The sequence below is a fragment of the Panicum virgatum genome, chromosome 2K (assembly GCF_016808335.1).
Source record: "Panicum virgatum strain AP13 chromosome 2K, P.virgatum_v5, whole genome shotgun sequence".
Classification (NCBI taxonomy): Eukaryota; Viridiplantae; Streptophyta; class Magnoliopsida; order Poales; family Poaceae; genus Panicum; species Panicum virgatum.
In genome coordinates this window covers 40,603,418-40,629,398 of record NC_053137.1, presented here as the reverse complement: position 1 = coordinate 40,629,398, position 25,981 = coordinate 40,603,418, and the positions used below count along the sequence as shown (strand labels likewise).

At 43.3% G+C, this 25,981-nt stretch overlaps 1 protein-coding gene and 1 long non-coding RNA gene across 8 annotated transcripts; one reads left to right on the top strand and one right to left on the bottom strand.

The window, feature by feature from the left end:
* Positions 1-31: 31 nt before the first annotated feature.
* On the bottom strand, positions 32-18,218 carry LOC120676484 (putative protease Do-like 14). 7 transcript variants are annotated; one of them, XR_005675853.1, is made up of 14 exons: positions 17,844-18,218; positions 16,339-16,477; positions 16,101-16,166; positions 15,850-15,981; positions 15,629-15,756; positions 15,257-15,541; positions 14,932-15,062; positions 6,602-6,719; positions 4,031-4,123; positions 1,998-2,321; positions 1,463-1,528; positions 1,287-1,369; positions 1,103-1,212; positions 32-360 (listed from the first exon to the last, which is right to left on the bottom strand). XR_005675853.1 is itself a non-coding variant. In XM_039957801.1 (13 exons), the coding sequence occupies exons 1-13, from the start codon at positions 17,994-17,996 to the stop codon at positions 320-322; spliced, it is 1,545 nt and encodes a 514-aa protein (XP_039813735.1). In that variant the 5' UTR covers positions 17,997-18,218; the 3' UTR covers positions 32-319. The 7 variants fall into 7 exon arrangements, 6 of the variants coding, with proteins under 6 accessions (XP_039813735.1, XP_039813728.1, XP_039813764.1 ...); XM_039957801.1 differs by lacking the exon at positions 1,998-2,321; XM_039957794.1 differs by lacking the exons at positions 32-360; positions 1,998-2,321 and adding an exon at positions 412-883.
* LOC120676532 lies at positions 17,996-19,294 on the top strand. The gene is made up of 2 exons (XR_005675856.1): positions 17,996-18,079; positions 18,210-19,294. It is a non-coding gene; the product is annotated as an uncharacterized LOC120676532 (long non-coding RNA).
* The last annotated feature ends 6,687 nt before the right edge of the window (positions 19,295-25,981 follow it).

The window sequence follows — 25,981 nt, the reverse complement described above, 5'->3', positions numbered from 1 at the left end:
TGAAATAGACTACCGCCAGTGCATTTGTTTCTACGTTCAATACACTTTGTATATCCATGTGTTTTGATCATGATAAACGTTCTAGTACATAAACAAATCCGATGCTAGCAAGTTCAATAATAAGCAAGACAAAAACAGTAGTCTTGCATAATATCTTCTAAGATTTTCCTGCTTTGCATTATCTTACATCTAGCAACGGTCGAGACATTATAAGGGTACAAATACGCTTTCTAACTCACCTGCAAAATATGAATCTGACAACAAATATTGTAAACTATATCTAATAACAGTGGCCTGGAAACAGAAACAAGACTGCTCCTCATTCATAGTGGAGTCCATACCCGCTAGGGTTTTTCACATCTGAAACAAAGCAGTAGCATATTTATTAAACACAAGTGGGAAAAGGATTGTTGTTTGAATAAAACAGGGAACATACTATTAACAGCATCCGGTGTTTTCCTTCACTTTTAGACCTTACAGTTCCAGTTCAATTAGGCAAACAAAATATAGTATGCTAATTGTCAAAGTCCAAAATTGTCCATCAGCATACAATGCTTTGTTGCATGGAACGTTTTGAACAGGCAAATACTGAAATACAACCGCTGGAGGCCTGGTCAAACCTACCTTCCTTAATAAAGCTTCGATGCAGACTGACCTTAAACAGGAAAAAGTAGCTTTGTATCAAGGCCATCACTTCTACACCCTCTACTAGTCAAACTTCTTTTACTTTGACCAAGTCATCAGTTTCACCATATATGTATTGATAGTGCATTTATTTGGTATTGTAAACTTGGTCAGAGACAAGTTTGACTTAAGACTACAATAAAATGTCCTATATTTTTGGACGAAGTCATAAAAATCCCTCCTCCAGATGCGAATCTTGCTGCAAGCAAGGGTATATCAGAACTGTCCAAACTGGGTGGGCGAGTGGTGCTGAGATCAGTAGAATAAAACCAGCCCAGCATCCAAGGACAATCTAGATCGCAAAAGGGATAATGCAAATTGATGAAGGTCCGGAATTTTTTATCCACTCTCACCCATGCACTTACAAATATACTATGCGCTTTTTAATCTAAAAAGTAAGAGCAAATGAGATACTCACATAATTCAGAGAGAGGCACAGATCTGTAAGTCACAAGATCTTGCCACATAGTAAAATCTGAATTGTCATTTTTGCTTGGATACATCCACTCGACCTCAGGTACAGGCCATCTGTAATTGGAGAAACTTACTGAAAACATCCACACAAAAATTCAATGAAGTAGTTATGGTGTGTCAGGAAGAACCTGTTTTGCTTGATCATAGCAACCTCCTCACCATTAATTGTTGCAATAAAACCAGAACAATCACTTGGCCTGAGAACATTCACCTATTCCAGAGCGCAACAGTATAGATATAAATGGCCAATTAATGCATGAATATTGAAGCATCCCAACTGCATAACGAAAGTACTGCAACGTACCTTGAAAACGATTCCTTCAGAACGTTTTAAAGCACACTCTGCCTTGTCGAAAATTAACTCATGGAACTGGCAGGATAAAATTAGATCCATCAAGCACTAATTTAGTCAAAATATGCCATTCTTACAAATGGTTGTGTTGGAATAGTGATTCTACACACACACACACACACACACGCACACACACACACACAGATACAACACCATATACAGGATGCTTCCTTTTTCTACCTTACACTACCAAACACAGATCGCCAAATTTAGGATATTTATATAATTCCTAAGAAATATAGCAAACTTTGAGTTACTGGCATCCTGAAATCTGAACTGTATATTTCGGAGATGCTGTCCCACACCTTTATTAAAGAAAATTGCTTTCAGAGCATTTAATGACACAAACAAGTAACTTAAATATGGTTCTACTTCTACAATAGCAATTTGTGCTCCAGATATTGGCATCATCTCATCCACGTGCTAGTCATTGTAAATCACTCGTATTTCAAGAGAAAGAAATCTGAATTCGGAGTTTCAGACTAACATTCAGAAAAGTAATGTCCTGCGTCCTCCAAATCCAATGTTCTGCAGGTGATCTGGCTGTGGTACAAGCACATCTACCATGTCAGCTCCAAGACTTCCCATGCAAATACCTTGGACTTCCCCTCTCGATCAACAAATTGACAAGAACACAATGGCAATCTTTTATTAGCAAGGTATCAGATTAGCTACCAGGTTGAAAAGCAGACTTGCTAAATCGAGCAGATCCAGCCACTTTGGTACAGCATGTCCTCACCTCCATAAGGATCTACACTGCCACTGCCATGGACCTTCATCTATGTCCATAATTGATATACTTTAGCCAAGTCTGGATCAATTGGATTGAATAGTTGGTTAAGGGTGGCTCTGTGGGGGTCAATCTGAATGGTGAGGAAAGTAGCTTTTTCAAACCAGGAAAAGGTCTGAGACAGGGAGATCCCATCTCCCCCTTACTCTTCAATTTGGTAGGAGACGTCCTAACTAGAATGCTAAGTAAAGTTGTAGAGAATAATTTGATTGGAGGGCTGCTCACTGACTTTAAGGATGGGGGAGTTGTGTCACTCCAATATGCTGATGATACAATCCTCTTTTCAGATTGAAATGGGACCCATCTTAGAAACCTCAAGTGTTGTCTAGCTTGGTTTGAACATCTTTCAGGGATGAGGATCAACTTTCATAAAAGTGAGCTCATTCCAATGAACCTAGAGGATGATTAGATTCATAGGATTTCACATATATTTTGCTGTCCTATTGGCTCTTTTCCTATCAGATACTTAGGTGTTCCTCTACACTTTGAAAACTTGAGAAGAGAAGATATAAAACCTTTAGTGGAAAAAATCTTGAAAAAAAAATTGCTAGTTGGAAAGGGAGGCTTCTCTCTCCAGCTGCAAGATTGCTTTTGATTAAAACTTGCATAGCTAGCATTCCTGTTTATCTCCTTTCTTTTATCAAATTCCCAAAGTGGGCCATTAAACTGATCAACACCCAGATGGCCAACTGTCTCTGGGATGACTCAGATGATCATCATAGGTATCACTTGGTGAACTGGGACACAGTTTCCATGTGTAGAGACTTTGGGGGCTTAGGTATCCCGAATTTAAGAGATCTGAATTTAAGTCTCCTAGGATCCTAGGTTAAGAGATACCATTCTGATGGTGGTAAACTATGGAAGGAAATTATAGATTTTAAGTATGACACAAGGAACCCTAATTTGTTTGCTTCTAGAACAATAGGTGCCTCCAACTTTTTTAAAGGTGTGATGTGGGCAGTTCAAGCTGCCAAGCTGGGTTTCAGGTGGCATATAGGTAATGGGGAAAAAAAATCAAGTTTTGGGAGGATAACTGGCTGGGTTCCTCTAGTTTGGCCATTCAGTTTTGGGATCTCTATGTGATAGTCAATGAAAAAAATGGGACGATTCATGATCTCTGGGATGGAGAAAACCTCAAGTGTACTTTTAGAAGAACTGCGGACCAAAGGTTGATGAATGATTGGCTGGAGTTGAAACAGCTAGCTGAAACTATTAGTTTTTCTAATGAAGAAGATTCTCCTGTCTGGATGTTCTCTTCTAAAGGAATTTACTCCTCTCAATCCCTTTATAGGATCATCAATTTCAGAGGATTTGTCCCTGTCCATGTCCAAGCGGTGTGGAACCTTAAGATTCCACCAAGGGTCCACTTCTTTTTGTGGCTTCTTACTAGGAAAAAGAATCTAACTAGAGATGTTATAGAAAGTAGAGGTAAGAAGCTGGATGATAACACTTGTCTCTTTTGTTCCGAGAGAGAAACATCTCACCACCTCTTTTTTTATTGTGTTGTCGCTTTTACACTTATAACATGAAAAAAGAGGTATTCCTAATAGTGAAAGCATGGGTAAACATAGCAACTTTGAAAACAAAGATCTGTGGTCTGCCTTATATATTTTTGTTTCGTATGAAATATTGAAATGCCCTAGTTTAGCCATAAATCAAAATTAGTGAAGCCTGATTTTCCAGGATAAATTTTAAAAAAATCATAAAAAACTGCAGAAAATCAACCAAACCTGTTGTGCATTGGACAGAGCAATTCCATCAAGTGTTGAAATAAGATCACCAACTTTGATTCCAGAACATGCTGCTGGGGATCCCTCAGAAACCTACAAAGAAAATTATTGGTCTAAACAATAATAGAAACAATATAAATCATAGTATTGTGGCACCTAATTAATTAAGTAATAACTATGATTTATAATTTAGTACCAAGTCAGCACAAAAAAAAAACTATGAGCCACCTAAATTAATGGGCGTGATACTTCCCATTAGGAGTAGCCTTATACATTCATATCAAACGTATTAAAAATCTTTTAGCTTGTTGTCATGTTTATACATCTATGATGGATTGATGGTAAGAGCTAATGATAGTGATAGGAAGGCCTCAGCATCCATAAGATTGATTTATCTTTTGCCTTACATGCATTACTGAATGGCGATTAACACAAGTATAAAAGATTCACAACAGTTGCCCTGGGAATATAGTTACTTGTCCCAAATTTATTTACTTATGCATCACATCCTCAGCCAGAACTTTCCTTTTATCTCCAGCTCAAGCACACGAATAAATTGCAACAGTAAATGAGACTACAAGTAATCCTAACAAATGGGCACAATCACTTTTGTGGACTGTCTAGCTTTTGAAACAGGTTAGATAGTTTAGGTGTCTTAAGGTACTCTTTTCTGTAACAAACTTCATGCATGCCTCATCTAAAAAAAAAGCATGATCACCCTTCATCAGGCCTGAATGCAGGTGTGCCTATTCTTCTATCCAAAGTCATGGGAATCAAATTTGGAGAATACAAGAAGAAACATTAGTGCAGGTTTTGGGAAATAGTCATTAGACATTTTATCATATATATCTAAATTTGTTCTAAATTTCTGATTGTCTATCAAGAAATTGACCCAGTCTCAGCTCCAACCAATTATTGACAGAGTTGCGGATCAGCTCCCAGGATGGAAAGCTGACCTGTTAAATCGGGCGGGAAGAGCTATATTGGTTCAACATGTTCTCACGGCAATGCTAATCTATGTGGCCTCTGCCTTGGACCTGCCTCCTTGGTGCTTAAAGGCCATTGACAAGATTCGTCGGAATTTTCTATGGCGGGGTAGGAAGAAGGCTAATGGAGGGCATTGCTTAATAGCTTGGCCTAAAGTCGCTAGGTCCAAAGAGCTTGGAGGACTGGGCATTTTAGACCTGCAGCGATTTGGTTGGGCTCTTAGAGTGCGTTGGTTGCGGCTTGGCAAAACTGAGCCGGAGAGGCCATGGAGCGCCTTCCCAATTCCAGTGCACAACTGCGCCAAGTCTCTCTGTTTGCTACTGCTGTACATTCAGAAGTTGGCAATGAAGCAAACACAAAGTTCTGGACAGACAGGTGGCTGGATGGACGTTCCATTGAGATGTTGGCTCCTAATTTATTTGCTTGTGTTCCAAGGAGAGTCAACAAACGAACTGTACAGGAAGCTTTGACAAACGACAAGTGGCTGGAGGACATCCAAGGCCACTATTCAGTGGCGGTTTTATCTGAATATCTTGATATTTGGGCACTAGTTCAGGAGGTGGTGTTACAATCTGATGTGGAAGACACTCACAAATGGCGTTTTGAGGCTTCAGGGCAGTTCTCTACTAAATCAGCATATGAGGCCTTTTTCAATGGGTCGGTTTTCTTTCAGCCTTGCAAACTGATCTGGGGATCATGGGCGCCAAGGAAGTGCAAGTTTTTCTTATGGCTAATTGCCCACAATCGTTGCTGGACGGCGGATAGACTTGCTCGCAGGGGGACTACCTCACCCGGAGCACTGCCCCCTCTGTGAGCAGGAAGATGAGACGATCAATCATCTCCTCTTAGCTTGTGTGTTTGCCCGCCAGTTTTGGAATGAGTGGTTTTCTGGTTTTGGTCTGCAAGAACTCACCCCACAAGCTGACAATGTGGATTTCTACGCTTGGTGGCAGCAGAGTAGCGACCGATTGCACACAAGTTTACAGCAAGGGTTCAACACCTTGGTTGTGCTTGGAACATGGAGTATTTGGAAGACTAGGAATGATGTGGTGTTCAATGGGGCTGCTCCTAGAATTAATAGAGCTCTCCTCCTTGCACAGGAGGAAGCTGAATTTTGGATGCTTGCAGGTGCTAAAGATCTTAGTGCCATGGTCGCTACTAGGCTCCCCAACTAGCTGTTGGTTGTGAGCTTGGTTGGTCTCGTTGTTTTTTGGAGCGTGTGTGTGTGTTTGTGTGAGTGAGTGTGGTGTAAGGCTATTTTGGCCAAAACTCTCCTATTAATGCAATGATATGCAGCTCTCCTGCATATTCGAGAAAAAAAACTGATTGTGATTCTTAGTAGCTCTGATTTTACTCATAATGTTTTTCCTAGTGAGACGGGCTTAGATTTAAGAATTATCATACATAAAAACTGAATACAATCAATATAGTTAAGCACAACCAGGGGAGCCTGTAACTATTCCTGGCTTGGAAATTGTCAACAATCACCGTATGAGCAGAAAACAAATGCACAACAAAATGGAATAGAAACAGAAGAATGGAGCAGAATGGGAAAAGAAATCAAATGTATGTAAAAATATTCACCATCTCCACATAAATGCCATGTGCTTGTGGAAAGCTCTTGCGTATTTCTTCACAAATACTCAGTTTTTCAGCCCGAAGTGATCCAACCCTGAGGCCAAGCCATGGTTGTACAACTCTCCTGCATAAAATACAAAAGTTTGACACATGGTTAAAAATATGTAAAATTAGTTCACTCAACTACATTTACTAATAACAAAACCAGTTAGCTGAATAAAACAATGTAAAATACTAAAATTGTACAGTACAACAACCAATCAGGAATTTGGGGCAGCTAGCTACTTTATGGAAATGAAGCGACAACCAAGGCTAGCCAATTAGTCTTGGAAACTACTTCCCAGGGAGCAGTGAACCAGCTTAGTACAATTGAAGGGAATGAAGCTATGCTTTCTGGCAACTAGTGGCTTGGACAGCAGGTTTCTAGTACTGGTCAGATCAATAGGATGTAGTTGAAGTGATTGTGTCTACCATCAGCCCTTTTCCCAGTAAGTTGGAAGCTTGACGAAACCAACTGTGGTTGTTGCTGTTTAGCTAAACAGCTTGGGAGTTGGCAGCTTGCTTTGTCTTACTGATATATAATAATCATATATCAATGGAGAACAAACTAAAGCAGATACATTTTTATTTTTGTACGTCCACCAGCTCAGGTGGTGCATCAAGAAGCCATCCTAATCTGGATTGACAGTCATAATGCTAATTTAAGAACTTGTTACGTGTTTTTATTTCTTTTTTCTTGTTTTTCACTTATTGTTTTAGTATTTAGCTACTTCATGACAATTCAGAAGTATGCAAGTTTCACATACTTTGAATCTACAAATTCATTCTCAAGTACTTTAAGCTTAATGATGCTTCTTGAGCTGATATATACAATGAGATCACAGAAGTAAACTTCATGGCCCTTTTAATGTATAAATTGATGTTTTATTACACAAGGAATTTTGAGCTATCCATTGACTTGAGTGAGAAATTTCGATATTTGACATCGAATTTGCACGCCTCACGTATTTTGACATTCAATTCGCGAGCTTTTCGAAATATAACTCTCCTCACACGAATTGTTTTGATTTGAGGGATTTCTTCTCCTTTTCTTGATTTCGCAATTATCTTTTTTGTTTTCATTTTTCAGTGCACCTGAACTCCCTATTTTACCCCTGACCCAATCCATTGGAATCGATTGGATGATCCAGCCGGCCTTCTCCTCTCTCGTGCTCCTCTGTCTGTTGCGCGCTCTCTCTGCTCCAGGCGGAACAGGAGCTCCGCCGCCCGCCTGCCCAAGGTGCTCCCGCTGTTCCCCCTCCCTGAAGCCTCCGGCGCGGCCCTCGGCCGCCGGCTGCCGCTACTCCCCGTCCCGCGCGGCCCTCGCCTGCCAGCTGCCGGTGCTGCCCCTTCCGCTGGCCCTCGGCAGCATTGGAGGTCGCGCCCATGACGCTGGGTCACTGGAGGCCCCTCCCATTCCCCCTTCCTGGCATTCTGTTCTCACTTGTCACTGAATTTTCGTCGTGGCACTTTGTTGCAGTGAGATGGACTCATTGTTCAGGAAGACTGGAGTTATGGATGATAAAAACTCTTGTCGGCCTTGCTGTTTTCCCCCTATTCTCTTGCATTCTGGGTGTTACTTTGTACTCTGCTGCTAGGCATGGATACTAGTATTGTCTTTGTCCCAGCAGGTAACGCCCGCCTGGTCGTGCTCTGCCCTGCTGAAGCCGAGTAACCTGCAGCTGTGCCTGCGCAGCACTTGGTTCTGTCATTGCCGAATGCTGAAGCTGAGAAGCCTGTAGCATTTGATGCTGACATGGAAGAACAGCTCGCGCGCAAAGCAAGGCCGCGGCATGGGTACCACGGAGCTCAGGGCATCGATGCTGGTCCGGCCACCGTGGCAGCACCAGCAGCTAGGTGGCCTCGGGAGGGGGAGCAGCGGGAACACCTTGGGCCGGCGGGCGGCGGAGCTCATGTTCCCTTGAGCAATGGCGACCGAGAGAGAGAGAGAGAGAGAGAGAGAGAGAGAGAGAGAGAGAGAGAGAGAGAGAGAGAGAGAGAGAGAGAGAGAGAGAGCGAGCGATGGACAGAGGAGCACGAGAGAGGGCCGGCTAGATCCATTCTAATGGATTAGATCAAGTGCTCTGAATAACGAAAACGAAAAAGTAAATTGTGAAATCAAGAAGGAGGAGAAATCCCCCAGATTGAAGCAATTCGCGTGTGGAGTTATATTCCGAAAGGCTTGCGAATTGGATGTCAAAAGAGGTGAGGTGTGCGAATTCGATGTCAAATATCAAAATTTCTCAACTTGAGTCATGTACTCTCATATATACCGGTCGAGGCCTCAATGCAATACATCCACAACATTACAACAATTCTATTCCTCCTACATGGTATCACGAGATTAGGGTTTCAGATCCTAACCTAAAACTTCCGCTGCCTCTCCTCGCACCCCTGCCTTCTGCGCGCCGCCGGTCGTCGCCCACGGCACCCATCAAGCCCCCTCGACGGCCTCCTAGCGCGGCCCTGGGGAGGTCGCCCATGACCTCCGCCCGGGGCAGCGCCCTCCTCCGCGGCGGACCCATCAAGTCCGCCGTTGTACCGCGTCAAGCAGCAGTAGATCGAGCGTACCTCACCATCCACCACGGAACCCGACGATGATGACGCATCCCGCACTGCCGTGGTGGCAGCCGCAGCCTCCCTGCGATCTTCCCCTTGCTGCAGTGGCGGCGGCAAGGGCTTTGGCATGGTGCGCCCAGTCATCGCCGACGGATTACCTGGCGGCTTCGTCACTCCACCCCGTCGCCTCTCCTCCACGGTTGGATCGTCGCCCACCCCTCCGTCGTCTCGGCGGGATCCGCCGTCCCCAGGGGTCGCGCCGCCCGTCCAGGCGTAACCCCCTTCCGCTCGGCGGGATCCGCCTGCGGGAGCCCTCCGCCGCCGTCGATCCCAGCTCGCCGCTCGATCCGGTGGGATCCGGGGCTCCGCCCCATCTCCCATCCTAGCCGCCCGCCCCGACGGGATCTGCAGCTGCCCTAGGGGGAGCCGCCGCCGCCGCTCCTGGCGGGAGCCGCTGTCCCTGCTGGCTGGAAGCCGCCGCCCCGGCGGGATTCACCACCTCCTGATGGGGATCAGGCCTCCCTGGCAGGCTCCTCCCCGCCCTACTCCTCATCGCCGTCGCCTGGGCCGCTCGAATCTATCTGTTTCTCCCTCACTCGCCGCTTTAACCGTGGTGTCTGGTGAGAGCGAAGAGATAAGATAAGGATGAGGGCCTGTGCTACGCGCACCCTGGAGGTTCACACGAGATCTGCTGCTGATTTCTTTTTGGTTAATTTCTCTGATTTTTACTCGATCACCGATCGAGATTGAGTCGCCCACCGCCTGTCGACCTCGCGCCTCTACTTCGATGTTGGCGTCAACTTCACCGGCCTCTTCTTCCTCTCCGATCCTGCGGCATGGCGAGATGGCCGGCACCCTAGGGGGCGCTCGTTTGCGCCGCCGCCTACATCGCCGCCTCGTCCGCACGTCGACCTTCGCCGGCTCGTCGTCGCCTCCACCGATCGGGACACCTTCACCGACTTCGCCCACCGTCGTCTCGTCTCACGCTACTCGGTCTGATCAGCCGACGTGTGTGATCCACCCGGCTCCCGTGACGTCCGTCCTCGTCGAGCATGCCCCTTCACAAGTACGGAGGGCTGCCGTTTCGTCGACTCTTCGGCAGCAGTGGCGTCCCGCCCCCCTGGTCTTCTCCGCTGTTGATTCCTCATCACCGCCGACCACGTCCACGACCTCGTCGTCGATTACGCGTCGCTGCGCGCCCTGCGCGTATGGTCTTCATCAAGCTGTTCGAGTTCTTCGTCGTATCCTTCGAGCATCGCCACCGCGTCGCCTGGATCACCCGGCCTTGCGCTGGAATATCCGGGCTCTCCTCCTCGCTTCGTCTAGCACAACCGTCGCCAGCGTCGCCATCACCTCTACTCCAAGCAACAACAGGCGTCGACATCTTCTACCCCACCGTTCTTCTGCACCTGCGACCGCCATGGAGGCCGCCTCTACTGGTCCCCCCCCCTCGGCGACGGCGTCTGGTTGTGCATCCTCCCTTGCATGTCCGGTATTGGCAACACCGGTGCGTGCTCATCGTCTCCGACGCATTCCCGAGCCTGGCAAACCCGGGCATGTGTCGCCCGATGGCCTGAATGCATCGACTTCGGCAGCGCTCCCTCTACGACTGCCTCGACGCATCGCCATCTTCGTCTTCGGCGTCTTCTCCGTCAGACCGTCACGCCACCATCATGGCGCCTCCTCGTGCGCCCGCGGCTTCATGTGCGACTACCTCGTCTTCGGCAACCTCGACAGGTCTACATCAACCACGGCTATCCTATGCACGGCATCTTCGACCATGGCTCCTCGCCCTCCAGCTTGGCTACCTCAATATCGGCACAAAGGGCTACCATCCGCATGAGTTACTCGCCGGTTTTCTCTCCAATCACAGCATCCGCTCCACACCGACGTTATGACCGCGGGGGGATGTTAGTCCGTTAGTTCCTACTTTCGGTTTCTTCTCCAGTCTCACCGCCTGCGGTGCTCCCGCTGTGACTGCGGGGGAGTGTTAGGGTATATTTGGTAGTTGTAGATATACGTATCGTAGACTGCCATATGTATCCCGGGGAGCCTTGCCCCCCAAGTCATGTACTCTCATATATACCGGCCAAGGCCTCAATGCAATACATCCACAACATTACAACAATTCTATTCCTCCTACATTCAGTCTTTCAGATAATGATGGTAAACAAGCTCGGGGAAGGGATGCATACAACTTACAAGATCTGAGTCTGCTGAATCAAATAGGGAAGCCCCAAGAAAAAAATGGTATAAAAAAAGTGCCACATATCAAAGAGACTATATGCATACCTTAGTTTAAAAAGAGAATATGCAAGTGCGGACAAACAAACTAAAAATCAAGTAAAAGAATATTGAGTATCAAGATGTTTAGAATTACTGCATGCTATGGAATCCGATGTTTTCAAGGATATTCTGAAAACCTGATGTTTAGAATTATTGCATGCCATGGAATACGATGTTTTCAAGGATATTATGAAAATCCGATGTTTAGAATTATTGGATGTTATGAAATCCGATATTTTTCAAGGATATTTAAAAAGAAAATATGCTAGCGCAAATGAACAAACTAAAAATCAACTAAAAGAATATTCACATGAAATCCTTATCTCCAATGTTTTCAAGGATGCGATGAATAAAGAGATGGATGGTTATGGGCTACAAAATCAAGACTCTGTGATGCGGATTCAAGATGTTAACAAGAATGGAACTTAACTCAACATGAGAAATTGAGAACTATGTTATATTTGCCCTCTACTTTGCACTTGTTCAAGTTTCAGTATCTCATCTCAGTTTCAGGATTGCTTGCTTTCAGTAAAAGTGTTGCAAAGTTCAACTGTTTCTGCAGTCTCAGACTCTCAGTCACTAATTTGAAATAACAGATCTGTATGCTCATTGATGCCCTGATAATGAACTTTTTGTAAGAACATTGATCCATGTCCTTTGTGTTTTGGTGCTTAGTCAAAACAGGAAGCAGAGGCTCAATTCAGCACATTTATTTGCAGACCTCAAAGTTATATGTAACTACTGAAATTTCAGAGAGCCCAATCCAATTCTGATTTCTCCCAGAATTTACAATCATGTGCAATTTAGAAAGAATTTGTAGACTACTGAAATCATGTGCAGTATACTTATAACATGTGGTACATATGTCATGTGTACCTACCGCATTCATCTCAGTTACTTGCCTATCCAAACATTAAGTCAATACACGTAGGATTTCTCATGTCCAACAAATTACAGGCCTCAAGTGTATCTCCATACAACAACAACAACAACAACATAGCCTTTTTTCCCAGGCAAGTTGGGGTAGGCTAGAGATGAAACCCGAAATAAATAAGTTCAAGGTTCAAGCACATTGATAGCTAGTCTCCAAGCGCTCCTATCCAAAGCTATCTCTTTAGAGATATTCCAATCCTTAAGGTCTCTCTTAACCGACTCATCACACGTCAGTTTAAGTCTACCTCTACCCCTCTTTACATTATCGACCCGCTCAAGAACCCCATTACGCACCGGCGCCTCAGGAGGCCTTCGTTGGACATGTCCAAACCATCTCAGTCGATGCTGGGTAAGTTTCTCCTCAATTGGTGCCACCCCGGCCCTATCCCGAATAACTTCGTTCCGGACTCTATCCCTCCTTGTGTGCCCGCAAAACCACCGCAACATCCGCATCTTTGCTACACTCAGTTGCTGGACATGTCGCCTTTTTGTAGGCCAACATTCAGCACCGTATAACATCGCCGGACGAATTGTTGTCCTATAGAATTTGCCTTTTAGCTTTTGTGGCACCCTCTTGTCACACAGGATGCCAAAAGTTTGCCGCCATTTCAACTAGCCAGCTGAAATTCTATGCCTAACATCTTCATCAATGTCGTCATCCTTTTGTAGCACCGATCCTAAATACCGAAAAGTATCCTTCTGGACCACCACTTGCCCATCTAGACTAACGTCTCCCCCCTTATGCCTAGTCGCGCTGAAATCACACATCATGTACTCGGTCTTGGTCCTACTAAGTCTGAACCCTTTCGACTCTAACGTGCGTCTCCACAGCTCACTTCCTATTAACCCCTGCCCTACTCTCCCCCCTCAAGTGTATCTCCATACAGAGGGAAAATTAAATTTCTTCCAAGTAGACCACAAATTCATGCACACTGCTTGGATACAGACCAGGGCACAAAAATGCAGGGGAACTGGATCTAGTTCACCGCTTTGAAGCATTTTTTTTTTCAAAATTGAAGTTTGGGAGATAAGCTAGGTCCATTTATAAGGCTGTTGGTTGTTTAACCAATCGAATGCACAGAAACAGAGGTTCCAGCCACTGCTAGATTATGAAAAAATGGATGGGAGCTAAGGAGCTCACATGTTGAAAAGATAACTAGCAAGGAAAAAAGGATATTGAAGGACAAATTCATGATCCTAATGGAGTAATAGGCAGAAATGAACTGAAACTGAGCAGGTCACAAACCTGCACAACCATCTAGTGCACAAGGTTAATGGTCTAATCAGTGGTCCCTCAATCCATCTGGCGATTTGAAGATAACAATTTAGTGACACATGTTTTTAACATCATTGCAAAAATAGCGTTTATAGATTCCTCACGTAAGAACCTTGGACACTCAGCTGGGTTATTATCCACTGCAGCAAGGAAGCTTTGCATTCTGCATCCCACCTTAACCTGACCCCTCAAGAAGAAAAAGTGCCGAGATTTTTTAAGATGGCAGTCCACCCATGACTTGTTGAATGTTGATTGATTGAACAAGGGTAGTTTAATGCAAGTCAGTCAATCATCATTCCACCATTTCACCAGTCCAGAATATCCTTATTCTTCACAGCATGTCGGGTCCCTCAATGAAAGCAATATGGCTTGGGGAAAATTAGTAGATTGATTATGGGGTGAAAAGCACCCAAACATCTATAGTAGGCAAGGAACCCCAGGATATGGCTTATGGAAAGAGAATTAATCCGGGAGTCCTTGCCTACCACAATCAGCACCTGCTAAAACCCTTGGGGGGTGGGGGGGGGGGTGCTAAGGCTTGTGAGGCCGGCCACCCATGACCAACCAGCCTAATACATGTACCACGCTGACACTCAGATAGGGTCAACTTGACCAGTATTTTGCTTCCAATGTTTTTAGATGAACCACTGGTCTGGTTAGGGGCCGTTTGTAGGGGTGCCAATGGGTGACCCTTAGGGGCACCTCCAAACCTCTTTAGTTCAAAATATTGTTCTAGTTTTTCAAAATGGAATATCATTTTGGAGTAGTACAAAATTTTAAACTAAAGAGGGTTGGAGGTGCCCCTAAGGGTCACCCATTGACACCCCTAGCCGTTTGGCAGGGCTTCACCCAAAACAGCTTCACCAGTGAAGCCAAAAAAATACTGGCTTCACCCAGCTTCTAGTTCATTTTAGCATGGGCTCATAAAACGGCTTCACACTAAAATGTTTTGATTTGCGTGAAAACCGAAGCCGAAATAAGCCCTACCAAACAGGCCCTTGCGGGAACCCTATCAGACTATGGGCAAAACTGGTCCTTAAACATGAAGCACCTAAGCATGCTAATTTTAGCTTCTTTCAATCATTCGAACAATAGAGTTAGCAATTTAAGAACCGGCTAAACAGGTCACCAGCACATCATCCTTCAATAATTAAGAGTGCTGACCCAATCTCTAACAAGCTCATGTTGAAATATGCAATCGCAAGTGAATCATACCACAAGTGTATAAAGGAAACAAACGTACCCAAATATCTCAAAGTGCTTCAAACATTTCAGAAGTATACTGACTGGTAAGAAAGGTGTTTCATCCTTAGCATAAAAGTTCATGCCAATGAAGTTCCCACTAGAATCAATTAAGGGACCACCAATCCCAGCCTATCACAAAATTGAAGTATTAGTGAACAAGTATGCTTTAAACAATCCTCTATACCACAGTATGAATACAGCTCCATACAAACATGTGAATCAAAGTTTTCATTCAAATTAACCACATCCCAATCTTGTCAGATTCCTAGTTCTACTTTATTAGTGCTTCCACCTAGTACTGAAAGATGAGACAAGAGAAATACCTTTGTGATCTTACAAGTGGAGATCATAAGTTCTTGGCAATCAAGCCTGCTAGTTTTATACAGCACCCTCCCACTTGAAGCCATTAGTTCTCCAGATTCATAGCAACGTCCAATAGCTACCAGATTAGCTTGAAATAGCTCAGAATTAAATTTAACACCATTATGAACGTGAGCTGCATGAAATTCCGGGAAAGATTTGGTCTTGACAACAGCAATATTATATTTATAATCATATTTCCATAACTTTCCTACAACTAACTTGTCATTGGGCAGGCGCACCTTAATCTGCAACAAAATGACAATAATATAACACTCATCAAGCAAAACTCCTAAAGAAACAATGTTAGAAGACAAATGACTAGCAGAACTAACCTTCAATTTATCAACAAACTTAGCTTCATCTCCAAGGCATCTGACCAAGCTAGCAGAAGTTAGGATATTCATTTCAGATGGCATGTATCCAAAAATAATACCTGTGCATGTAAAAAGCCTCACACTCCCTGCATAACACAAGGATTTTAAATATTGATTAGGGTCAACTTACATAAGTATGGAATTCTCGTAAAGATATTTGCATTATTATAGTTCATTACCCTTAAATGAAGCAAGAGAGACAACTGAATTAGAAATGCTTGAAGCAAGTAATTTGATCCCAGCATGCTCTTCATTGTAGCCATCCAAGTCATCAAAATGCTCTTCAAACGTATTCACCAAATGCATGCCCTCTACATAAAAACAGATAACAGTATGACATACCAACATGATAGAATAAATCTTAGTAAACATGTCAAAATAAAGAGGAAGGGAGTGCCATCAGGTCATAAAATGGAAGGTAGAAACTTGCCAGAAAGTTCAGATGGCATAGGATAGCCACGGGGAAGGTAAAACTTGCGTAATTCACTTGTGAGGTCTGGATAAAAAGATTAAATGATTAGAATGGATGCTATATGCAGGAATGATGATAAAAAATGTGTCATGACCACAATATGATGAACTGTAATTGTGAATAGTGAATAATATTAACACAATATTACATACTATGTGGACTGTGAAACCTTGGCAAGTGATTACACTATGTTAACCTTCGTGCTTGAAGTTAAATTGAGACAAAGTCCTCCGCCTGTTACACATTGTAGATAGTGACGATGTCTTCTCCCTCTTGCGCATGCATGTTTTTTCCCTTCCTCCTATCATTTCACAGCCTTGATCCTTTCTCGGCATCTTCCAAACCACATCATTAAGCTATGTTAAAAGAAGGCATAGAGACAAAAGCTATCTGAAAATAATTGGCTAGTACTTGCTTCAACCCAGACACAATGATTTACAGTATCCTAATACCTAATTTCAACTTGCCATTCAATACTCAAATAATATGTTTCAGCAAACAGAAGCTCCAATGGGATAATATTACCAAATAATTAGAATAAACCATGTGCATTTCAATAGTACACTTGCCATAGTGAACGGTCGGTAGATGCACTGTTCAATTTTATTATGTAGAATTGCCTTCACTTTATAAATAGTATCTAAAGGATAGTTCTCTAAATGTTGTTATGATGGGCATATATTCAAAATTGTAGGATGTATCTTCTGCCCATTCATTCAATGATTTCTGAATATCATAAAGCAGTAGAGATGATGATGTAGCGCTTTTGTAAGATTGTTGAACTTCATTTTAGCAGAATATAAAGATATGCTTTTACAAGACAGCAAGCATGAAAAATAAGTCAAATTGTAATTGCATACAAATATAGGATGCATTATGGTGACCAACGTACACCACTGAGATTTAAGTTCACAATACGTCTCATCACAAATTCTCTAAACAAGTGCCACTTGCTCACTTTGATATAAAGAAAAAAAACTCCCTATAGTAGTTTTGGGAGTAGCACCAACGGTGCACCCTAGCACGCCAAAGGCACGAGAATCTTGCAAAAGGCCCCTGTTACAAGCTATATAGATGAAGAGAAAGCAGAAAAGTAAGCAAGCATAAGCAAGTGTACCGGCGGATCCGACATGAAAAACTACCTCGGAGGGTTTTTTAGTCTCCCAAGTGGCCAAGTGGATTATGCCGGTTTGCCGCGCTCATGCCAAGCCCAGCCTGCCGCCGGCACCGCGGAAGCCCCTGGGTGGCGCGCAGGGGGCGGGGCTGTGCCGCTGGGGGCACTAGCCTGGCCGCCTGGGGGGATCGGCTCCGCGCTGCGCGGATCCGCACGACGCTGCACCAGCAGGCGCTCCGCGCTCGCTCGCTCGCCGCTGGCCTGGCGGCGCCGGCGCTCGCTGCCTAGGGTTCGGTGGGTGGGGTTGGGGAAAGAGAATTCCTTTCAAGCCATTAGAGCAGGGCTAGGCTAATAACCCCGCCCGGCAGCCGCCTGCATGTCCGGCTGTCCCCTGCGCCCGCTGCTGGCTGTATGTTCACCGCAGTTCTTGTTTGTCTGGTTGGTTCTGGTGCTAGAAATAGTAATATTTTGATAGTTAATTATAGTATCAAATAAAATTAGTTTATAAAACCAATTTCAAAACCCTTGCGCTAAGAATTTTGAAAAATCTAATGAGATATTTGACCGCATGATGTGAGAATAATTACTATAGTTAATCGTCGATCCCTTCCCTGCGAGTGCGGCCTCCCTTCCCTGCAGCAGGCGGCTCCCTTTCCCTCCCCTGCACCAGATCCAAGCCATCCGCCGGCCGGGCCGCGCTCGCTACTGGCTGGATTTGTGAGGACACTGTAGGTGCTCATCGACGAGCAACTGGACACGCACGCACCCTCCCTTCCCTACAGTAGGAAGTGCCTCTCCCTTCCCCGTTTCCTGCAATTTGGAGGTGAATCCCACTCTCTGCCCCGTTCCTTGCATTTCATGCTGCGCTAGCAGCTGGGAAATAGTAGTATTTGTTCATGTATATATGTTTGTTACTACAATTGAACAAAGTATATCATTTTTCATGATTCAAGAATGAGTGATAAGGCGGATTAGTGTGATGCCAATGTGAGGCATTTCATTGATATTTGTGGAGAGATAGAAGCCGGGAATATGCCTTCGGGAATGTCCATCAAGAATGGATGGAAAAATCTGAGATCTAAGTATGAAGAAAAAATAGGGCTGAAGCAAACAAAGAAATAATTGAAGAACAAATTGGACAATATGAAAAAGAAATATACTTGGTTTATGGAGTTTAAGAGTGCCACCGGTCTTGAATGAACGAGGCAAAGTAAACTGTTGATTGCTCTAAGGAATGGTGGGATGAACACCTTGCTGTAAGATCCCTCATTGTCCATTATTCATGTTAATATTTATATGGGTTGACTTGCTATTTTCTTATGTAATTTCAGAGATGCAACAATGCTGAGAAAGGTATCAAAAGCAACCATGTGAGGTTCATAAAACAAGGACCGAAGAACTTTGATGACCTGGACATATTGTTTGACAAGTTTCATGTTAGTGGTGCGACTACAACATGTCCAGATGATGTTTCCTCTGGTGAGTCAAGTGATGAGGATGTGGATGAGGTAAAGTTGGATGCTTTGAAGAAATCAAAATTAGGAAGAAAAAAAAAGAGGAAGCATAAAGAAATCTCTGCCACTACTTAAAAGAAGGATGAGAATAGTCCATTCTTTCAATTGTACAAGAGCACATGTTCGAAGATAGAAACTGCAGCAGAGAAGATCTCCACAAGTATTGAAGCATCATTGGCGCCTCCACCCAACCCAGTCTCAAGCATTAAAGAGGCCATGTAGATGGTTAAAGATTGTGGGGTGCAAGAAAAAATTGCTCTAATGTACACATCTACTTTGCTAATCGTCAAGCCTGATTTAAGAGAGGTTTTTAGTTCCCTGGAAATGAATGAAGGAAGGTTCAATTTGTTTGAGAGGGAACATGAAATGGAGATGAATAGGTGCCAGTAGTACCTTTTGCTTATTTCCATATTTGGAGAACCATTACTTCATGTAAAACTCTATTTTCTTATGTTATCTGTGAACCATTATTTGCTTATTTCCTTCTGTCGAGAACCATTAGTTCATATAAAACTCTTTGCTTATGTTCTTGTGAACCATTGTTTGCTTATTTCCATATCTTGTGCATCTTTTACATAACTAGTAGGGTTCGGCGCGTGTTTTTCAAAAATCAGGTGAAATAAAATTTATGTTTATAGAAAATAACATATATGCATGAAAAGGACGTGTTTTTTCAAAAAATCAATTAAGAAACTATAATTAGTATCACACGCATTAAAATTATTATTTTTTATTTCCACATTAAAATTATTCAACAAAAAAAGAAAAGTCAAGCCCCAATAATCACATAAATATAGAAGTTCAATTTCTGTAACCTCAAGACTCAACTACCTTCAAAAACAAAAATAGTATTCGATATTAATACTTTAGCTGAATTCATTTATGAAGTGCAGCATTTTGATGGCACATCTTTTATGAGATCATTTTCACATATGCTTGTTCATATATGACACTGTACTATACAACCATCTAATGGCTTGTTCGGTTGGCTGGGCTGGCTGGCTGGCAACACTGTTCCGCGAGCGAGCGCGGCGGGGAGCACAAGGCCTGCGAGATCATCCACCTGCCTAGCTGATCAGCAACCAGCCTAGCAGATCAGCCATCCAAACAGACCTGGTTTTTCTGTAACTTCTAAATAATGTTAATGGAAATGTCTATAAACTGACCTGGTTTTCTTGTAACTTCTAAATAATGTTAATCGTCATATAAATGGACAGCACGTATAAGAAATAACATCGTGATCCTATCTGCATTAACCACCATGAGTAATTATATCATCCTAGTTTTAGGAATATAGCATTAAACAAAATGATAGGGGCAACAAATGAACTTGCGGAAGTTATACTCCAGTCTGCATGGGCAAATTCAAAGGTCAAACGTTTAAAGTCTTCATGTTTGTTTCTACATCCATTCATTCAACCAGCCACTCGGACACAAGAAAGTAGTCTGCCAACCTGCAATCCAATGAACAGTAGAGAACAAAGCAAAGTACTAGCTCATGTTGCAAGCAAAATTTCTGCAAAGAATCTTACAAATTTTGCAAAATAGCTTTTGTACCCTAAAATACCCTCATGAAAATGGCAGGAGTTATCTATAATTATATATGCTAAAAAAGACAGTGCTAATAAATTTATGGAAAATTCAGGTAAACATCCTTATTGGATCCCAGTGAGCAAGAATCCAATTGTGGTATTAGGGGTTGCATTGTGTCGTGGTGTGTAGGAAATTCACTCTGAAAAACAAATTGATGAGTAGATCATATCGATATGGTGCGTGTGTGCTGTAACTGATCCCAGAAGCTAGCTATTTCACGGACTTCTGTATCCTATACCTATTCTACCAGATGTACCAGATGTTCTCTTTTGTTCAACACATATTGTAAAGATGGCATGAGAGGGACTACAGATAAGCAGCCCCATTCAAATAAAAGTTATCAGAACCTAATATGGTGAACAAACATAATAGAAATGTACTCCACACTAATGGTTCCGACAGAAAGAGACTTCATGTATGCACATCGTACCTTGACTGCCTATTCATATTTGTGCTAGTTGCAGCCCATCGAAGTTAACAGCTGGTAATTTAGTATAATAACAATTAAGAATCACACTGATATTCAGAAGTCGGCATGTCCCAAGTAAGCTCAATATACGTACCACAATAGGCTTTCAAAAAAGATCATATTAAATAATACTATGGTTCACCCAAACAAATTCACATAGCTCGGTTGAAGACATGATTTCTGCAAAGAGCTGTTACCTGCATGCAACAACCTTCAAGTATGCCCTGTTATTTCCAATGCAAACGCTACGGGTAAAAAAATTGACACATGAAGTAGATACCTAAATTTTGCATATGCAAGACGTAGGGGAATGAAAATCATATATATACACGAAGTAGGAACCTAAAAGATAGCACAAAAAGCTTCAGAGGATTTAATCAAATGATGCATTACTTACAAAGAAGGCTAACTGCAGCAACAATTTCATCGAACGCGAGTAAGATATGGCCCAGGATGTCTAGGCCGAAAGTTTGTCCAGTCAGCAGTTTGCCTTGGAGGCATTCCGTCGAGCAGGTACTGGGCGTCATCCATATCAACAGCCGCGAGACCGTTTCCCGGCAGCAGTTTGCCTTGGAGGCATTCTGTCGAGCAGGTACTGGGCGTCGTCCATATCAACAGCCGCGAGACCGTTTCCCGGCCATCGGCTCCGACTCTGAGCCGGACCCCTCACCGCCATCCTCGCCGGGCTCCGTGCGGGGCCTGATCGAGGCCTACTCGAGGCCCCGCCTCCTCACCATCCTAGTGGAGGCGGCCGCGGCCGACCCCACATTGCGCGCCCTCCTTGGCACCGCCGCCGATGCGTCGCCCTCCCACCGACGGCTCTTCACAAAGCCAACCTGACTGTCACATGACCTACATGTAAATACCTATGCTCCTTTCATTCTAAAAAGATGCCCATGCTAACGTTACGGTAGTATTTGACAATTCAAATTAAACAATCAAAAGAGTCAACGACACGATAAAAGAACATATCTTCTCGAAGTCCTTCAGGATCCTTACCGGACAACCATTTATCTCCTCTCCCAATACTTAGTAGCCAATACATGCTAACACAAAATAGCAAACTTTATATCCAAGAGCCGGATTTTACAAAGTGAGTAAACAAAACCCCTCTAAAATCTGACTATAACAAATAACAAATTTAGGATACACTTATGGAGGGAATAAAAGGAGGAAAAGGATAAGTAAAGATATCCTTGCAAGTGACTCATGCAATCTCTCATCTTAACAAGACGTAGAAGCCTGGCTCTCGTCCTAAAGCAACTACAGCTTAATTTTTAGTATTAATATATATTAAACAAATTCTGCAAGTTTAACAACGGAGTGCTGTTTTTTTAATGTACATGCATGCACACAAGGAAATTTGTCACAAATAATTATAAAAGTGAGGCTAGGGTTGAATACAGAATGGCAATTTTTAGAATACTGAACTTTTGGACACCTATGCAGGCCCAGCGCCCTGGCATTCTCCAGCAACCCATTCACCTGTGCGGCAGTCCCTTTAGCTCTCTGCTTCACTGTGATGGAGAAATGCATGAAACCATAAAATAAAAACAATTAGACAATGCAATCTTTCAAATCAATTCTACCACAACAAAAATATAAACATATCTCACATCATGATTAAACTTTTAGTGGATAATAATATCATTGATCAACGAAAAGCAAATAGGTCTGCATCCAGATATGTTTAAGCCTGTTTCTTTCTTGATGAGCTGAAGTAATAGTTCATTTGCCAAACTTCGAATGAAAACTACAAGAAAACCATTTCTTCATATTAGAAGCAATGTAAATTATCAGGGATTAAATTAGTAGAGGGAGAGAAACTGTACCCAGACCTGATCATATATGGCCTGAAACTATCACAACAATTTTTATCCTAGTGCATGCTCCTTTAGATTCAGGTTCCCGATTTCCCTAAGCAATCACTGAGTTGCTCAACACATTAGGAAACCAGATGATTGTTTTACCTCCCAAAATTGCAAATTCCTAGACCAAGCTGACAGGGAGAACAACTATATGTGATCAAGAATAAGATCTTTTATTAACCATGAATGATGAATAACATCTAGGCAAGAACTAATGAAATATTTAGGAATGATGAAATATAGCGTTACCTCTGGCAGGTGGGTCTCCCCAATCATGCTCTGCTCAACCAGCTGCAGTGGCGCGTCCTCCTTTAGCAAAGAGTACTGATGAAATATTGGCCGCCAAGTATAATTTAATTGCAACACAAAGAGCTGGAATTCTAAGATAAACACATATGCAGTTAGTCATCTGTACCTAAAGCACAAGCTTGGATATAGATGTTGGAGTCCCATGAGCTCTGCACACATGTTTATCTGCTTTAACAATTTATGAAGCTTATTTGAACTCTGTTATAGGATTGTAACCAATCAACAACATTTGAGCTCAAATTAACCTACCAGCTCAAGAGACACATTGACTTGTCCCTGACATCATGTAGCACAAATATCAAATTCCTGCAGCGTCGCGCCCATATCCACCTCTCTGTCACCTGTGAGCAAAGAAGTGCAGCAGTGGCTAATTATCTTTGCCCCTCTTAACTTTTGAGCATATTGCGTCTGCTCAAAAGTTTTACAAAAAGTTAAGACAGGACTTTATAAGCAAGTCAACCTGACAATATAAATAGGGGAAAACATAATTAACTTAACATAGATTATGGTCTAGGGAGGTGAGTTATTAGTACCTGTGACCAAACCATGGCACCAGCTAAGAATGCAAGGGTGTGTATTGTCTCATTCTCACTTTCTTAGCATTGAAACCAACCTTTGTAACTAATTCACCAGATCTCTGCAAAAAGAAATAATCAGCTAAAATACTTGCTTAAGGATATTGATGGAAGCAAGGGATTCATTCAATCTTCCAAAACCAGGGAAGAACTTTATAGTACTGTGTTGTGGTATCCTTTAATATAGTCACAGCCTCATGAACAGAATGGAAGTAGCTGTCAGATAAAGCAGAAATTTCAGAATCAACAATCTAGATAGATAAGTCAGCTAATGAATTTGGGCATCAGAAATTATTTCAAAATGCAAAAGGTACAGCAACATTGTATGAAGTTAAAACAACACAACCTAACTTATTCCTTGTGCCAAACGCGCCAGATCAAATGGATATGCCAGATTAGGAATGAAGTTAAAATAAAGTACTTACAGGATAGTTGTTTTCGTAACAGCCAGAACTCTGATTATCATTATTTTTTCAAATAAACTGTAAAGGTTTGTCCTCCAAACTTGATAAATTATAAAGAGGATTGATCCTCACCTGTAAATGTAAATAAAATAATGTCTGCCAGCACAAATTAGCAATTTTGATATCGTCTATATGTCATATATAGAACTATTTGGTTATTTACAAGAAGGTGATCCTTCCAAGTTATGCAGAATGACTGTATCTTGCCGTCCTTGTATGGTAGCCCAAAAAGTTCCTTCTTGATGTTCTCCACCACTGCCTCGATGGATGTCAACAGAACATATCTGCTAATTCAAGACTAAATAAACAAACAGAAAAATTAAATGTGGATGAGTACAGAGCACCTCAATAATTGCAGACATGGACTGGGAAGGAGAGAAAATTGCAGACCTCAGTGTTCAGTGCAGATCGACCTTAGCAACACAGCCACGGCCTTCGGGTCCATCCGAAACTGGAACCAGCCGCGCTCGTGTACAACCAAGCGCAACAGCCGCTCGCCTTGGCCACAAACGGCGAGCATCGCGAGCACTGGAGTCCACGGCGAGCGCGGATCCCGTGCCCCAACCACCACCGTCGTCGAGGACTGGAACACGTCGCCCCTGCAATGAACGATGAGTATGCGATGGGGACGTGCCGCCTCGGCTAAGAACAAGGAGGACGCTAGCCCAAGCCATCGTCGCCAACGAGGAAGAGGAGGATCCGGGACGGCAACGCCGTTGGCAAGGAGGCTGGCGATGCAGCGCGACGTGGAGCCCGGCGACGCCGCCGGGGCGCAGTGTGCGCTCGATCTCGGCGGCAAAGCGGTCCGGCCGCCGGGGTGAGGTCGATGCCGACGACGTCGGCGACCCTGACCTAGCGCAGCGAGAACCCGGCCACGAGGCGCAGAGGCGGCTGGGTGTCGCGGCGCAGCACTTGAGGCGGCGGCGGCCGATCCCGGCCACGAGGCGCAGGGGCGGATGGGCGACAGGCGGCGGCGTGCGAACCCGATTAATAAACATGGGAAGATCCCGACAATCAACGAGAAGTGGGGCGGCGTGGTGAGGTGGAATGGTGGATATGGGGGTTAATTTTGATGGAAAAGGTTCCAATTTTCATAGATTCTTATAGTATAGATAGATAGATATTAGTGACGTATTGTTGCTAACCATATGTATTAATAATTGGTTTTGCTAATCTTTCTTTTATAGGGAAATATTATCTTGTGGATTCTGGTTACCCAAACATAACAGGATATCTGGCCTGTTTCAAAGGAAGCACATACCATATTTTAGAATTTTGCCATCGTTCTTGGTGTCCTCCGCAAGGGAAGTACGAGATGTTCAATTTCTTGCATTCGCCCCTTTGAAATGTCATTGAACGGTCTTTTGGAGTCTTGAAGTAGAAGTGGCATATTTTGGAAGACATCTCTAGTTTCAGTACACGTACTCAGAAGCACATTGTTCTTGCTTGTATGATATTGCATAATTTTATTTGTGTGAATTTTATTACTTTTACCCCTAGAGTTCAATTAGACATTTAGTAGGACCCTACTAAATATGGGCTGCAAAGTAGGAATTATTGTTGGGGTTAAGAGCAAAATTCAAAGCCTCAAAAAGTTGGGGGCAACCCCTACTCAAAAGATAGAAATATTAAGTAGGGCTATTGCTGGAGTTGCCATTAGTCGCGTGTTTGGGAGAGCTCCACTCCAAAAGCTCCACCAACTCCACTAACATGTCATGCCAAACACGTCCTGCTCCAGCAACTCCAACTCCAGAAAAAACCTAGAGTTGGGGGCCAACTCCATGTTTTTCTTGGAGCTCCTCAAGGGGTGCTCAAAAAACATCAGTTTCATACCAATTCTTGGAGTTAGGGGTTATTTACCCACCATTGCCACTGATTACATAACATAGCCCATCGCTTCTATTTTTGCTAGCCCTCACTCCAACCTTCTTCC